At 39.6% G+C, this 13,985-nt stretch overlaps 7 protein-coding genes across 7 annotated transcripts; 2 read left to right on the top strand and 5 right to left on the bottom strand.

Annotated features, from left to right (window-relative positions):
- Positions 1-100: 100 nt before the first annotated feature.
- Positions 101-1,624, bottom strand: LOC101301868 (methyltransferase-like protein 7A-like). Its single transcript, XM_004298372.1, has 6 exons — positions 1,400-1,624; positions 1,230-1,325; positions 917-1,135; positions 642-738; positions 401-463; positions 101-294 (listed from the first exon to the last, which is right to left on the bottom strand). The coding sequence occupies exons 1-6, from the start codon at positions 1,622-1,624 to the stop codon at positions 101-103; spliced, it is 894 nt and encodes a 297-aa protein (XP_004298420.1).
- Positions 1,625-1,742: 118 nt separating this feature from the next.
- On the bottom strand, positions 1,743-3,986 carry LOC101301964. The gene is made up of 7 exons (XM_004297243.1): positions 3,865-3,986; positions 3,254-3,410; positions 2,967-3,029; positions 2,808-2,855; positions 2,655-2,705; positions 2,178-2,241; positions 1,743-2,096 (listed from the first exon to the last, which is right to left on the bottom strand). Exons 2-7 carry the CDS (start codon positions 3,383-3,385, stop codon positions 1,996-1,998), a joined length of 459 nt encoding a protein of 152 aa, XP_004297291.1. The 5' UTR covers positions 3,386-3,410; positions 3,865-3,986; the 3' UTR covers positions 1,743-1,995.
- Positions 3,987-6,075: 2,089 nt separating this feature from the next.
- LOC101301672 (CASP-like protein 2-like) lies at positions 6,076-7,222 on the top strand. The gene is made up of 3 exons (XM_004297242.1): positions 6,076-6,548; positions 6,638-6,761; positions 6,857-7,222. The coding sequence occupies exons 1-3, from the start codon at positions 6,316-6,318 to the stop codon at positions 7,070-7,072; spliced, it is 573 nt and encodes a 190-aa protein (XP_004297290.1). The 5' UTR covers positions 6,076-6,315; the 3' UTR covers positions 7,073-7,222.
- Positions 7,204-8,096, bottom strand: LOC101301582 (psbQ-like protein 1, chloroplastic-like). Its single transcript, XM_004298371.1, has 2 exons — positions 7,608-8,096; positions 7,204-7,485 (listed from the first exon to the last, which is right to left on the bottom strand). Exons 1-2 carry the CDS (start codon positions 8,094-8,096, stop codon positions 7,387-7,389), a joined length of 588 nt encoding a protein of 195 aa, XP_004298419.1. The 3' UTR covers positions 7,204-7,386.
- A 220-nt stretch (positions 8,097-8,316) lies between these two features.
- On the top strand, positions 8,317-9,523 carry LOC101301384 (uncharacterized endoplasmic reticulum membrane protein C16E8.02-like). Its single transcript, XM_004297241.1, has 4 exons — positions 8,317-8,696; positions 8,891-8,953; positions 9,052-9,123; positions 9,216-9,523. Exons 1-4 carry the CDS (start codon positions 8,346-8,348, stop codon positions 9,330-9,332), a joined length of 603 nt encoding a protein of 200 aa, XP_004297289.1. The 5' UTR covers positions 8,317-8,345; the 3' UTR covers positions 9,333-9,523.
- A 105-nt stretch (positions 9,524-9,628) lies between these two features.
- LOC101301291 (cytochrome P450 704C1-like) lies at positions 9,629-11,715 on the bottom strand. The gene is made up of 6 exons (XM_004298370.1): positions 11,340-11,715; positions 11,039-11,254; positions 10,668-10,964; positions 10,201-10,587; positions 9,922-10,122; positions 9,629-9,817 (listed from the first exon to the last, which is right to left on the bottom strand). The coding sequence occupies exons 1-6, from the start codon at positions 11,664-11,666 to the stop codon at positions 9,629-9,631; spliced, it is 1,617 nt and encodes a 538-aa protein (XP_004298418.1). The 5' UTR covers positions 11,667-11,715.
- A 389-nt stretch (positions 11,716-12,104) lies between these two features.
- Positions 12,105-13,843, bottom strand: LOC101301100 (NAC transcription factor 29-like). Its single transcript, XM_004297240.1, has 3 exons — positions 13,591-13,843; positions 13,188-13,468; positions 12,105-13,100 (listed from the first exon to the last, which is right to left on the bottom strand). The coding sequence occupies exons 1-3, from the start codon at positions 13,754-13,756 to the stop codon at positions 12,681-12,683; spliced, it is 867 nt and encodes a 288-aa protein (XP_004297288.1). The 5' UTR covers positions 13,757-13,843; the 3' UTR covers positions 12,105-12,680.
- Between the last annotated feature and the right edge of the window lie 142 nt (positions 13,844-13,985).

Genomic DNA, 13,985 nt, shown 5'->3' with positions numbered 1-13,985 from the left:
ATGTTTATTCTCATTAACAGCTCTATTGGAAATGAAGGACAAAACAAGGAACAAAGCAATTCAGGATGTTAGGCCATAAAAAAAAAACCACAGGATGTTATTACTTGCTAGCTACTCCATAGATTTGAGGGTTTATAATTGAGGCACTGGACAAAGAGGTCATGCTAAGCTCAACGCCTGAGAAGCCGGATCGTGATATATTGGTTCCTGTTTCCCGGGTGAGATGACATCCATCGGCAAGAGTTTGTTGCAAGGGATCAAGAACACTCTGTATAAATCTGAGGGGTGTCCCATCTGCAGCAGCATAACAGTAGCAAAGAGTGATTAGCAACTACATTATTTGTCAACTAAACCGGCACAACTTTTTGATTATGGATTAAGAATTTCAGCTCGACTATACCTTTTGCAGCCACATGCTCCACAAACAAGTAGAGTCCACCTGGTCTCAGCACTCTCTTAATCTCTGATTACAGAAGCAACATTATATAAACTTGTTAAAATAAAAGAATTGAACATACATTAACAAGGTCTGTTGTATGTTCACAAATGAAACATTTTCATAATGGTTGCTGTTTTAGAGGTTCTTGGATGAGAATAAGCTCACAACAAGCAAAATCGATCAGGTTCAGAACTTTCATTACCCTTTAGAGTCTTATCGACATCTTTTACAGAACACAATACTAGGGTTCCAACAACTGCATCAACAGAAGCATCATCTAATGGTATGGCCTCCCCAACCTGGTAATTAAGGATGTACAATGAAATGTAAATTCTAGTATCACAAACAAAACTATGTATTATAAAGGGGGACAGTAACTAGAAACTCAAATTCCATAAAAACAGTACGAAGTTTTGAATCATCCACAATTTTCACCACCGGCATTGCAAGACAGACAGAGATCAGGATATCACATACTGCTTGTATAAACTCGAAGTTCGAAAGGGGCAAACCAGCAGCCACGGCCGCAGCCTGAGCGTATCTTTCCATCTTTCTATTAGGATCCACACCAAAAACTCGGACACCATCATCGGCACTGTAGTATCTTAAATTCGGACCAGTCCCTATACCAATTTCCAATACTCGCTCAGCATTTCCCTTCAACCTAGCAAACAGCTCCGACTTGCAACCTGCAATCTAACCCTCCATGAAATTGAAAAATGCAGTCACATTCAAAAGTGTAACACTGGTTTCAGACCTACTGAGTTGAAGTCGAAATGACGAATCTAACCTCGTCTTCATAAGTTCGCATGCCCTTGTTCAACACTGACGCATACAACTCTTCGTACCAGTCTGGTCTAGGAGGGTGTACTTTCCTCAATGTGGCCTGTGTTAAGTAAAATACCAGTTATACCCTCAACTTTCAGGTGAAGACGAGACCGAAAGATGTTTCGTACGTACCGTATAATCATCGGACTGCAATTTGGAAGCGACGGAGGTGGAAGGGAAAACCGGGAATAAAGAAGTGGCGACTGCTGCTTCGATGAGGCGTCTTCTGCCGCAAGAACATAAGCCGCTCGGACAGAACGAGTCCGAAGCATCCGAGTTGACTCGGGGGGTCGGAGAAGAAGAAGTGATGCCACGTGGCCTAATGGGTGATGAGAAGAGAGGACTGTAAAGGATCATTGCTTTCTCTCCGGTCTGGGAATGACCGGTGCTTATTTGTTATCTCAGATGTCCTTCTGGCTAACGACAGTTACAACTCTGTCGTTTTTATCAATATTAGTCCATTTCTTGGTTGATTGGTAATCAAACTATCACTGGCTTCACTATTAAAGTAATAAGCATTCTCAATTCTCATCACAAGCAATTTAAGAAACAGGAATGTCACATTTTAGTGCAGAGTAATACTGTTACATGAATCATGTTACAAGTAAAAAAATGTTGCATGAATCATGTTGCAACTGAATCATGTTGCATGATTCAGTTTGCTTATTTGCTCTGGCACTTCGGTAAAAGATCTGGGATTCGGCATTTTTCTAATATGGGACTCCGCTTCACTCATGACGGCTCTGATCCTCAGTCACGGTGTTTGTGCTGCCATCGGTTACGCCACTTTGGATATCCTCCTCTGAAGTGTTGTTATTGACACCATCTACTGTAGAAAGAAGAAAAAGGGAGTTCAGCAGCTTAACATGGTTAAGGGTGGTGCTCCAGGAAATTAGTTATTAACAAATACCTTCGACATCATCTGCCCTCGCATAGGAGGCACGTCTGGAACGCACTTGCTGATGTGGTGTGGGCTGATACAAAGAAAAAAGATTAAAACCACTGCATTGTGCCATTAAAGAGCAAGAACAACACACTATCTAGGCTTACATCCAGTATCTTCTATTGATTTTACTACTTTGAGTTGGGAGTTATTACTCATTATGGCAGCAAAAGGTCACTGCTGAAATAAACACTGCTTGCCTTGCTGTCATTCAAAATGACAAGCTCCTTAGCTTCACAGCCTCTAGGAGGGCATCAATGCAAGCGTTCTAACTTGATCTATAAAGACTGGGTGAGATATAACAGGGCAGACCAAACATGTAATACATATCTAGTTTTAATTCTCACTCAGTGAAGGATGAACTTTCTGTCCCAACTCCCAACCAAGTGCTAGCTTAGCTTTAACATTGGGGTAAGGAAATTGAGTTGGTATAGGCAAACGTACCTGCAGCTTTGGGCGGAGTGCTTCGAGTGGTCCTTTCGGCTTATGTGTGCCCTGCATTTTAGGAAAAGGAACAAAAGGCAAGCAAAGAAATTAAGCATTCAAAGTTCAGAGATATAGCAACTACAATCTAAGTAAGTGTATCATATACAGTACCTTTCCCAATGCCCAATCAGCAGAATCAAAATAAGCCCGCTCATGGTCCTAATCAAATAATTTAACTTAGTATTAGATGCCTTCATCTCGATATAAAATTCAATCTAGAAGAGCAGCTTCAAATTTATGAGAATGTGAAAGAGTAAGGCTGATAATCACCTTGGATATTAGTGGAGGCTTCTTAGGAATAATGCCTCCATATTTTTTCTTAATTGTTTCCTCCTGCAAAAACAACATAATCATGATCCTACTGCACAATTCATAGATAAAGAGACCTAAAGAAGTATGTTGGTGACAATTAACAGTTTGCATTATTTGACCAATTATTAGATCATAAATGATTACAAAAATTTGGGTGAAACCACTTTTTTAGCATCTGCCTAAAGATTTTCATTAGGCAGGATATTTCAAAGCTTTTGAAACTAAAAGGTAGAGCAATATTGCACCTCCTTCTGGACTGAAGGCATGGGATGATCATCATGACTTTCATCTGAAGCTTTCACGTCTTGCTCGGCATTGTCACCATGACCTTGAACAAGCTCTTGGTCCTTCACGTCCTCCATGTTTGTATCCGACATATTTTGCTCTAGGCACGGGTGACAGCTGCAAAATTTAACAAATCACTCAACAAAGATACTGGGAGAGCAAAACCAATCAAGTCCCCTTCCAATCATTTGAAAAATTGGAGGCAGAGATCCTTCAAATTTGAAAATCACACGACATAATAACCAGATCATCAACCTTGAGATTTAATATTTGTGATAATAACCAGATCAGCATCAGAAAAGTCAAGAGTGACAAGATTCAAAATAAACCAAAGCAAATCATCTCAACAAACAACTAAAAAAGAAAACTATATTTCCTAGACAACAACCAAATTGATATATCAGTGTTATACATGCACCCACCGATTGGGATCATGAACCGAAAGTAAGCAAAAACTGGATGAGAGTTTAGCAGTGAAGTGAGTGGTAAGTTGTGCTGATTTGATGATAGTGATTGGTATTGAAGTAGGAAAGAGAGAGAATTGAAGTGAAGGTAGGTGGATGGTTAATACCTGATGAAAGATCCGCCTGGGAAAACCGGAGCCGGAACGGGGTGATCCAATCCAATTGCAGAGCAGAGATATGAGAACGAAGCTGCAGCCTGGAGACTACGCTATTATAATATTCTCTCGGATGGTGGAGTTTTGGGCTATCTGAGGCTTGGGCCTAAGGACCGTGTCTGAAGATACCGCACTGGTTTTGGGCCTTAATCTTTTTTTGTTACAGTTTTGGGCCTTATCTTCACTTGTTTATGATGCTTAAGTTTTTTTTTTTTTTTTTTTTGTGGAAATATATAGTGCATTACAGATAGACAAGAAGCGGATGATTAGCACATTCTGTCGGTCTGAATGAAACACTACTAAACTGACTAGGGTGTGCAGGGTTGGCGAGTGATTGAAATAGCAATAAGGTCGTTGGATCCAAACTCATTATAGATACAGATGCTCAAAACTTATGATAATATGAGAAGTTGAGATATTAGAAGAAATTAATACTGAATAATTCGGTCGTATTACTAACATTTAAAATTCAGCCATTGTTGTATGTTTCGTTTTCAATCTAACGAATGAGGTGAATCCTAAAAAATTATTATCTTGATTAAAATAGTTTACAAAATGAAAGTTGTAACTATAGAGCTGATTCGATGATAGTGAACGGTGAAGATGAATAGTAATGAAGTATGAAAGAGAGAGAACTAAAGTGTAAGTAGATTGATGGTTATTACATGAAGAAGAAAGAGTCGTTTGTGAAAATCGACGCCGAAATGGGGTGATCCAATCTAATTGCTTAGCAATGAAGCTGCAGCCTAAAGACTACGATGTTATAATATTTTCTCAAATGGTGGAATATTATTGGGCTTTTGAGAGCTTTTAAAGATCACCCGCTTCTGCCTATGTTGAACAGACACTTCCCCTTAGTGGAGTGTCGGACACTCCGACACGGCAAAATATGTGTCGGAAAATGTTGACTTTTCTGACACGTTGACCGACTCGCCACATCATCATTTATCAATTTTTTTAATTGAAAAAAAAAAGAAAAGAGAAAAGGAACCAAAGCCTAAATAAAGTTATTGTCCACTTTTGAAAAGAAGCTACTGCCCAGTTTTGTCAGCAACCTACTGCAAATTTAATTTTTTTTAATGTTATGTTTTAAGTAAGTGGTCTGTTACTTCTAATATTGTTAATTATGTACTTCTATCATTTGCATTTGACTCTCTTTAATGTTATTTGACTCTCTTTAATGTTATTTTGTATGGTTATGCAATGAATTGAATTTAGAACTTATTTTATATTTTAGTATATTTTTATTTATTTAAAATAATAAATATATAATTTTATTTGCCGTGTCTAAACCATATCGGATATTCAGTTTTTGAGTTTTGCCATATCGGCGTGTCGCGCCGTGCAGTGTCATGTCGCCGAGTCCGTGTCCGTGCAACATAGGCTTCTGCTAATTCAGCCCGAATTGTTTCGAGCCTCATCTTGACTGGAATATACGGACCAAAGGAATTTTTTAAACATTTACATTGTATGAGTGCTATTTGTTGAGCAGAAGAGTATGCTTAGCTCATTTTATCAGTGTGAATCAAACACTATAAGTGGAAGAATTTAATTTTGAATAATCTTGTTTTGTTATTAAGATATGGAGTTTAGCGTATGTGAAAGTGCAATTTAACAAATGAGCATGGATAGTAAACAGAGATTTATTTGATCAAAATATGTTTTCAAAATGCAAACCTTCCCAATAAATTCTGGTCGCGCAACTGTACCTCTCAGTTGATAATTAAGCCATCTTAACATGCACTATCATCTTAAAGGGTCAATTTTGTTAAGCTCTCATAATTTTGTTATATAGTTTTGTATGTCCAATGTAAAATATACAAGTGATTGAAAGTAGCAACTATGTGATCACAAACAAATACTGAGGAGAAAGAATAGATAAGGTGATGAATATTCTAAAACTTGATTAATGATTATGCAGAAAGAGTGTTCATGTTCATTTGCTTGTATTCATGGTAATATGATATTGGGTGTCATTGCCATCCATGAGCATAAAAGCTACCTACCCCTCCCAACGCCTAAGAAAACCACCAAACCAAACCCACTGAAACAGTGACCGCATATGACTTCATACTTCTCAGTAGGCAATTTACTATGCCATCATCTGAAATGAGAAGCACAGCCATATCCCAAATTCATGGCATCATCTGTTCGTTGTTGGAGTTGGCAGAAGGTTAGCTCATGATACAACCTTAAACATGGAGCCAGTTGGAGCAGGTAGGGTTGTCATCTGTGAAAAGAATAATATAAAGTTGAACTGAAGCTTTACCAATGAGATCAGCCACTAGTTCTAGTATGATGTGCTTCTGTGCTCAAACACTCGGTATAAATTCCTGAGCAGTATCACTGATTCAGACACAAGCGAGCTTCAAACTTCATATAGATCATCATAACTAAGAGAAAATGAAGACAGCAGCAGCATCAGGACTAGTACTCGAGGGTAGCGAAGCCCACAAATCAATCCCAAAGGTGAGGGTGAGCAGAGTGCTATCTGTTCTCGATTTCATTCTGCGAGTAGTTGCAGCCCTCGGAACACTAGCAAGTGCCATTGCCATGGGAACCAGCAGGCAAACACTTCCCTTTGTCTCACAGTTTGCTCGATTCAAGGCTAATTACAAGGATCTTCCCACATTTACGTGAGTAGTACTAAAACAGAAATTCATATTTTCCATCCTGAATTGAAGAAATTAAGAGTGTTGCATTTAAATTTTCATGTCGCATGCAGGTTCTTTGTGATTGTCAATTCAATTGTATGTGTCTACCTTGTGCTTTCACTTCCGGTGTCTATTGTCCACATAATCTGGACTGGAGCAGTGAAAAGTAGGATCATGTTGGTGATCTTCGACACGGTAATTGTTAATAAGACGGATGCAAAACTTGAATGAGAATAAGTATCTATGAGTTTCTGATTAAGTGTGTATGTTTAAATCAATGTGTTTTGAAGGCAATGATGGGTCTTCTAACTGCTGGAGCATCCTCAGCAACAGCAATAGTGTTCCTGGCACACTATGGCAGCTCAAGCGCCAATTGGTTTCCATTTTGCCGCCAATTTAACAACTTCTGTGAGCGCATTTCAGGTTCTCTCATCGGCTCTTTCGTCGCCGTTGTTGTGATTATACTGCTAATCATATTGTCTTCTGTCGCGATCTCTCGCCGCTAGCTGATGCTGATCATGTGTTGCAAGAAACTGATACTTGGGTGATCGACTCTGTCATCTTTTCATGTGAATAATATTGGGTTTGTGAGGGAGTGATGTAAACGATTTGCTAAAGTACATACAGAACAATATCTTCCATTTACATGGCTTGGAGTTGCCTTTCTGTATCATCAATCTGCAATATCTTACATTTTCTTGTGCCATGATGCAACGTTTTCAACACTAAAACCGACACTCTCGCGATGAATCTAGGAAAATTCTCCTAAATTTTGAGAGTTCCATCTACAAAATATAATCAAAATGTCAAATACATTGTACTAGGCCAGCAACAACACCAGATCATCTATTGATTTCAATGTCTTCTCGTAATATAGGTACGATTCATACACCTTTGGCGTCCGGATATAATAATCCAACTGCAACATAAACATGATTACATTGCCATCAGATACAGCAAACAAAGTTTCGATTGATCCTGCTTTCAAATTTATCTCTGAAAAGGGAATTCTTATAAGCTGTAAAAGAAGAAGTGACATACCTCTTTCATGTTATCCACCAACTCATTGGCCGTCTTGGCATAGTCTTTTCGGTTAACTTCCGGCACCAAAGTCATTGCATTCTTCAAATCTTGAGAAAGATATGCCGACTTCAGGCGAACGTAAAAGAGGAGGTACCTCCAAGCCATGGCCTCCAACATGTCCCTAATACTATGTAACCCTTCAGCAGTTTGCCTAATCCTAAGCACTGCATCTTCTGGAGACAATCCAGGCTCAAAGAAACGTTCCCTTATAAATGAACGAGTCCCCCAGTTCTGAGCTAGTCCAAGCGGAGTAGCAATGCCATGCTGAACCACCCCCATCCCTAGTGTTGTAGCCAAAAATGTTGTCACAACTTTTCTACGACTCGTCCCGTCTTCCTCCCCCGTAAACGATGCTCGGATTACAGAGCCCCGGAAAGTGTTCCGAGGCTTGGTAATACGGGCATGAAGGAGGACGGCGGTGGTGGTGGCGTTAGTGAAGCTGCTCATTGCTTCTAATCCAAAAATATGAACACATTATGGGAAACTACGGTGGTTGATGATGAACAATGCTTCAATGTGGATACTCCTCCAACATGGACCTCAGCTTCTTGCCACGTGGCCTTCATTATCTTGTTAAATTCTCTTTGACCCATCATTGACCAATGGAAAACCAACGGCTGAGATATGTCTCTAAATTGTCAAAATCCCTGGGATTTAAGTCTAGGGATTTTGAAATTTTCTGGGGGATTCTGAAATATGGGGAAGACTGGATTGTTCGACCTTGAGAAGCACTTCGCTTTCTATGGAGCTTATCACAGCAATCCGATCAACATAGCGATACATATGATCTTCGTCTGGCCCATCTTTTTCACAGCTCTGTTGATCCTCTATTTCACGCCGTCGATTTTCAACGTGGAGCTTTCACTGTTTGGGAGCAGCCATGTCGTTCTGGCTTTCAACGTCGGCTTCTTGCTGACTTTGATCTATTCGCTGTTCTACTTCTTCCTTGATGCTAAAGCTGGTTCCTTGGCTGCTCTGCTTTGCTTCATTTGCTGGGTCGGCAGTAGCTTCCTTGCGTGTCGACTCGGGTTTTCGCTTGCTTGGAAGGTGAGTTCCGAGTTGGTATTGGTTTTTGGATAAGAATCTGATCTGGGTTTCGTTTGTTTTTGCGAAAGTTCGATGCTTTATTGAAGTTTTGTGTTAAAGTTCATATTTTGATTGTAACCAAAAAAAAAAAAAAAATCATATTTTGATTGCTGAGTTTAGTTGTGGATGAAATAGGCAAACTTGTTTTCTTTCAGGTTGTTCTGGTGGCTCAGATAGTGTGTTGGACTGGACAGTTTATTGGCCATGGGGTCTTTGAGGTATCGAAGAGTGTTGTTTTGAACTCTCTTCTTGTGTGAGACTTTGTGTTGTTGTTGTTGTTGTGCTTAATGCTGTTGAAATTTGTTTGAATATGTAGAAAAGGGCACCGGCTTTGTTGGACAACCTTGCGCAGGCGTTTATAATGGCTCCTTTCTTTGTTTTGTTAGAGGTATGAGTTTTAACTAGTGGAGCTCGTGTTTAGATGACTTTACTAGCTTGACAACCATGATGTATGTGTTTTCTGCTTTTTGATTGCTTCAGGCTCTGCAAAGCTTCTTTGATTATGAACCGTATCCGGGGTTTCATGCAATAGTTCAGGCGAAAGTTGATGCTGAAATTACTGACTGGAAAGATAAGAAGCAGAGACTGGTATCATAGTCTGCATTTGGATTTGTGTTTCAGTGATGTGTATTTTACTGTTGTTTCAGTGGTGTGAAATATGCTCTTATATCTGAGAATAGGAAAAACCATAGTACTTCTATCCATGTATACTGTATACCTGTTTTGATTTGAAGTTTTGTAAATTGAATATATTACATGAATGGAAAAGGACCATGTTTTCTGATAACTTTTTTCCTGCTGTTTATAGCTTTAAAAGCGGGCAAGAACTTTCGGAAACACATTTATTTGCTTTCTGTTATCGTTGCATAACTATTCTTATGGCTCTACAAACATCATGCATCTGATGAACGTCTGGCTACGTTAATCTTCAAACCGTGCTTCATTGATAAAATTGTCATCATCCTATACTCAATGGGATGACCAGGGACCAGAGTGAATGTGAAAAATCTGCACAGAATGGCCAGCACCATCTTCATTTGAAGGTATGCAGAGTCCTTCCCTAGGCATATTCTTGGTCCTGCCTGTAAATCAAAAGGCCAAAAATATCTTTCTCAGTTTATGTTTATGAGTTATGACCTTTTGCTTTCATGGATATATACTGTTAATATTGCTTGGTTGAGTAAACCTGAAATGCGGTGAACTTAAATGGCGATGCATTTAGGAAGGAACCGTCTTTCAGCCATCTCTCTGGCTTAAATGAAGCTGCATCAGCACCCCAATTGTACTCCATTCTACCCATCGAATAGGGAACATAGGTCACCATTCCTCCTGCTTTGACTTTTGTTCCATCTGGTAGAATATCATCTTCCAATATGCCTTTAGGGTCCTGAAGTCATATACATTTCTGGTTCACTAGGAAATGTTTTCTGGAAAGAACTTACAGACCAATGAGGAAGATGCATACCTGAGGAACTGCAGGGTATAGACGGAGTGTCTCTGTAATGACCGCATGTAAATAGTATAGTCTTCCCAGTGAATCATAACTCAAGAGTCCTGCAAATTGTTTCACTCTTTGATTGAATGATTCAAGGTCCTCTTTGTCATATTGGAGCAATGGAACTTTCTCTTCTCGTGCCAAAGCTTCTTCGAGAGTCTTCAGCTCCATATGTAGCTTCTCAGCTACCTCAGGATGGGTCATTATCATGTAAATCGCCCATGAGAGAGTGGTTGCTGTTGTGTCCCGACCAGCTATCACGAAGTTGAGGACAATATCCCTGAGGCTTTTGTCAGTTAGGTTGCTTTCTGGATCTTCACCTAGTTCGATGAATCTTGACAGTATATCATGCTTCATCTGTATAAGATTTGGGTTAGTTAAAAGATGCATTTGTTGTGATGTATAAATAGTAAGAAGACTTTTTGTTACCAATTTACCAGGTTCTTATCTGCACTCTGTTGCGCTTCTTTTATCTCTGATTTCCTTTTCCGAATTACAGAATATGTAAAATCGTCAATGGTTTTCATGCTCTTGTCAAGTAAAGCTTCTGTTCCCAGATTCAAGAATTTCTTTATCTTCCATAGTGGATCAATGAATCGATATGTGACGATGATATTTGCAGTGTCAAAGGCCTGTGCAAATTTATTATCTGGTAGGTTTGGAGCCAGGGTTCCAATCTCTACACCAAATCCCACCTTACATATGGAGTCCAGAGTCATCCTCATAAGCAATTCCTGCAACAACAGAACATTTATCAAGCTCTCTACTAATATAGAAACCAAGGATGGACAAACTTACGGGGACTCACCTGTATATCTACTTGTAGGCCTTGAAAAGATGCTCGACTCAGAATGCTATGGAGCTTCAAGCTGTAATCCCTGAATACAACAGTACTGAAGTCCCTCAAATTCTTCGATGCAAATTCGAAACTTGCAGTCTTTCTCTGTTTCCTCCAGTGCTCTCCATCTGAATTGAAGATTCCATCTCCAAGCAGGACTTGCATGTATGATTGGTACACTTCACCCTTCAGTTAATACATTCCTATAAGCAGAGTTTAGAAGAACAACAACCAAATGTGTTTAATGCTTTGGCGAGGATGAAGTATATACCTTGGGGTAATTGGCAAAGTTGGTCTTGAGGACATGTTCTACATTAGCTGGATCTGCAATGTAAGTGTAGGTTGTGAACGGCATTGGCACCACAACAGAGTTTGACTCAGACAGGTACTTGACAAGCCAATCATGCATCCTGTGATAGTTAACTAGTTGTTCAATTGCTGCTCCTACTAGTGGCCATGTTTTGGGGCCTTTTCTATTCCTCTGGCTCCATCTGTGAATAACAATCCATGAAAGAACCATGCAAGCTAGCATCAACCATCCCTTGCTGCATCCATCCTCTGAATAATCCTCTAAAACATCAATCTCTTGAGTTCCCATTTCTGGGTAAAACACAATGAAGATATACCAAAAGAGTGTGATTGAACTATTGCACAGAGAATGCAGTTCAAGGAATGATTTATAATAGTGAGGTAGGCTCAGTTAGCTAAATTTTAGCATTCGTAGCTGGTTAAGTGTGAGTGTTCTATATCAAAGTTAACAATCTTGGTATGCTTTAAGGTGATTAATTGGTATGCTTTAAGGTCATTAAGGAATAAAATAGAGCATCGCCTCCTTTGTGCCATTAACCTAATTCTTGAAAACAAAGTGAATAACTCATGTGTTAACCCAACTAATCTTTAACTTCATCGAATGATCCAAAATATATAATATTTGCTGAATTTGCATCACTCCACCTCACAATGAGAGGGTTTAGATATGAAAACGGAGGTTGAGTTATCGTAATCTCTCATAAAAATATAAAACAATTCAACTAATCGAGGATGCTCGAAGTTTCGAACTGGATTAATTAAACTAAGTAGGATTATGTCAATGACTACTCCATTAGAGGTCTGAAATGTCATCCTCAGCCGCCAAGATCTTCCAAACAAGCATGCATGGCAAATGGCACATAGTCCACAGTTACGTCATCCCCTGATTGGTTTCCACCCTGTGTATTTGACCAGCCCCATACCAATCTGAATGGGTCATCTTTTGGATAAGACCGTAGATTACAAGCAACAAATTGCAAGGAATCTTATTGTTAGATGAACTGCCATAGGAATCATAGTCTGGGAAAGGATTTTGGGTGTGATTCTTTAAACGATAATTCATGAAAACTTATCTGATATGGATCGTCTCGTCAAAAACTTTGGTAAGCAGTGATTAGTTTGATGGAAGAACTGGACATACGAAGTATAACATTATTAAGATCGAAAGCCATCTTATAAGAATTCATTTTCACAATTTGTTCAAGATTCAAATGCTCGTTGCCAAACCTATTTTACAATGTTTTATCACAGATTCCGATCCCATCACAGTTCCTAACCGAATCCCGAATTGCCAATTGGCCGGTTAGTGGTTCAAACCATTCATGTTGTTGTTGTTGTACGCTGGATTCACAAATAATGGTTGGTTAAAGGTGCTATTACTCTGATTCATCAATTGGAACTTCCCCGAGTCTGCGCTTTGGTATGGGATTTGATCACCATACTGGAACGTCTGGCCATTTAGTCCTGCATTGCTAGCCAGCATGTTCTGGAAATCATAGGTCGGATTTTCATTCAAAAGCTGGGAAATTGGTCCCAAGTAATCCATGTCCAGAAAGCTACTAATGGAAAAATTCCTTGGGAAATTCACCCCGTGTTCCTCTTTGACATCATTAGCAGCTGTAAAATGATCCATTTGGGGACTTGAATCTTCAAGTTTTGGGTCCATATAAGCCTTGTTGACATGCCTCTTCTTATAGATCCTACACAGGACCCAATCATCCAGCTACAAATGCAAAAAGCAGAAGTCAGTTTTAGCAAGTGTTCAATGTAACTTCTCGAAAGAAATGTTGAAATGGTAAAAGATGCTTACTCTCATGGATCCAAGTTGCTTGGTGGCTTGTCTTTTCGAGTCGCTTAACCGATACTCGTGCATAATCCAATCTGTCTTGATCCCCTTTGGTGGTCTACCCTTGTAGAAAACAAGAGCCTTCTTCACCCCCACATACTTAGACGCACTGTGAATTGCCTTGTCTGTGCCGGTGGCCTTCCAATAACCCGACACGGTGGCGCGATTTGGGCGGACTCCGTTCGGGTACTTCCGGTCCCGGGGGCTGAAGAAGTACCATTCGTTCTCTCCAAACTCTGCTTTCTCTGCACAACATTAACAACAATTAGTACAACATTAACAACAATTAGTACTACTACACATATGCATCAAACTAGTATAATGAAAATTTCGAAACCCCATTCGGGTACCTAATAATCATACTAACCAGGCAATTGCCAGGGATCAAACTTGTAGATATCGACTTCTGGGATGATGGAGACAGGGCACGGCTTAGAAATGGCTTGGTTTTTGAGGTAGTACACAATGAGTTCCTCATCAGTTGGGTGGAACCTAAAACCAGGAGGAAGTCCAGAGCTACTATTGGCTTCCATTGTTATCTACAAGTGATCAAATCGATCTACTGCTAGAAGGAAGCTAAAGGGATATTTAGGGTTTTGGAGAAATGAAGTGTTTGAAATGTTTGAATGGAGAGGGCTCCTCCTTTTATGGTTGGGGGGATTTGTCGTATTGAGGCGTCAGATGAGGTTGTGATTGGTCATTCGTTTGACTCTGAGTACCTCGTATGTGATACCCGCACAAGAAAACAAAGACCTTTCAATA

The sequence above is a fragment of the Fragaria vesca genome, linkage group LG4 (genome assembly GCF_000184155.1).
Source record: "Fragaria vesca subsp. vesca linkage group LG4, FraVesHawaii_1.0, whole genome shotgun sequence".
Classification (NCBI taxonomy): domain Eukaryota; kingdom Viridiplantae; phylum Streptophyta; class Magnoliopsida; order Rosales; family Rosaceae; genus Fragaria; species Fragaria vesca.
Note: the sequence above shows the minus strand (reverse complement) of the source record. Positions and strands in the feature narration are given on the sequence as shown.

Bases quoted from the DNA above. Each gene is read 5' to 3' on its own strand.
- LOC101301582 (XM_004298371.1), bottom strand. From the start codon at position 8,096: ATGAGCAGCTTCACTAACGCCACCACCACCGCCGTCCTCCTTCATGCC. The intron at 7,486-7,607 runs GTATGTCACTTC...TTTATGTTGCAG, and splicing joins TGGTGGATAACATGAAAGAG to TTGGATTATTATATCCGGAC.
- LOC101301291 (XM_004298370.1), bottom strand. From the start codon at position 11,666: ATGGGAACTCAAGAGATTGATGTTTTAGAGGATTATTCAGAGGATGGA. The intron at 10,588-10,667 runs GTAAATTGGTAA...AATCTTATACAG, and splicing joins AGAGTGCAGATAAGAACCTG to ATGAAGCATGATATACTGTC. The intron at 10,123-10,200 runs GTATGCATCTTC...ATATGACTTCAG, and splicing joins TATACCCTGCAGTTCCTCAG to GACCCTAAAGGCATATTGGA.
- LOC101301672 (XM_004297242.1), top strand. From the start codon at position 6,316: ATGAAGACAGCAGCAGCATCAGGACTAGTACTCGAGGGTAGCGAAGCC. The intron at 6,549-6,637 runs GTGAGTAGTACT...TGTCGCATGCAG, and splicing joins AAGGATCTTCCCACATTTAC to GTTCTTTGTGATTGTCAATT. The intron at 6,762-6,856 runs GTAATTGTTAAT...TGTGTTTTGAAG, and splicing joins TGTTGGTGATCTTCGACACG to GCAATGATGGGTCTTCTAAC.
- LOC101301964 (XM_004297243.1), bottom strand. From the start codon at position 3,385: ATGTCGGATACAAACATGGAGGACGTGAAGGACCAAGAGCTTGTTCAA. The intron at 2,242-2,654 runs GTACGTTTGCCT...TCTTTGTATCAG, and splicing joins CACTCCGCCCAAAGCTGCAG to CCCACACCACATCAGCAAGT. The intron at 2,097-2,177 runs GTATTTGTTAAT...TTCTTTCTACAG, and splicing joins GAGGGCAGATGATGTCGAAG to TAGATGGTGTCAATAACAAC.
- LOC101301384 (XM_004297241.1), top strand. From the start codon at position 8,346: ATGGGGAAGACTGGATTGTTCGACCTTGAGAAGCACTTCGCTTTCTAT. The intron at 8,697-8,890 runs GTGAGTTCCGAG...GTTTTCTTTCAG, and splicing joins GGTTTTCGCTTGCTTGGAAG to GTTGTTCTGGTGGCTCAGAT. The intron at 9,124-9,215 runs GTATGAGTTTTA...TGATTGCTTCAG, and splicing joins CTTTCTTTGTTTTGTTAGAG to GCTCTGCAAAGCTTCTTTGA.
- LOC101301868 (XM_004298372.1), bottom strand. From the start codon at position 1,624: ATGATCCTTTACAGTCCTCTCTTCTCATCACCCATTAGGCCACGTGGC. The intron at 1,326-1,399 runs GTACGTACGAAA...TACTTAACACAG, and splicing joins TGCAGTCCGATGATTATACG to GCCACATTGAGGAAAGTACA. The intron at 739-916 runs GTATGTGATATC...CTTAATTACCAG, and splicing joins ACTTCGAGTTTATACAAGCA to GTTGGGGAGGCCATACCATT.
- LOC101301100 (XM_004297240.1), bottom strand. From the start codon at position 13,756: ATGGAAGCCAATAGTAGCTCTGGACTTCCTCCTGGTTTTAGGTTCCAC. The intron at 13,469-13,590 runs GTTAGTATGATT...AATGTTGTGCAG, and splicing joins TGATCCCTGGCAATTGCCTG to AGAAAGCAGAGTTTGGAGAG. The intron at 13,101-13,187 runs GTAAGCATCTTT...TTGCATTTGTAG, and splicing joins AGCAACTTGGATCCATGAGA to CTGGATGATTGGGTCCTGTG.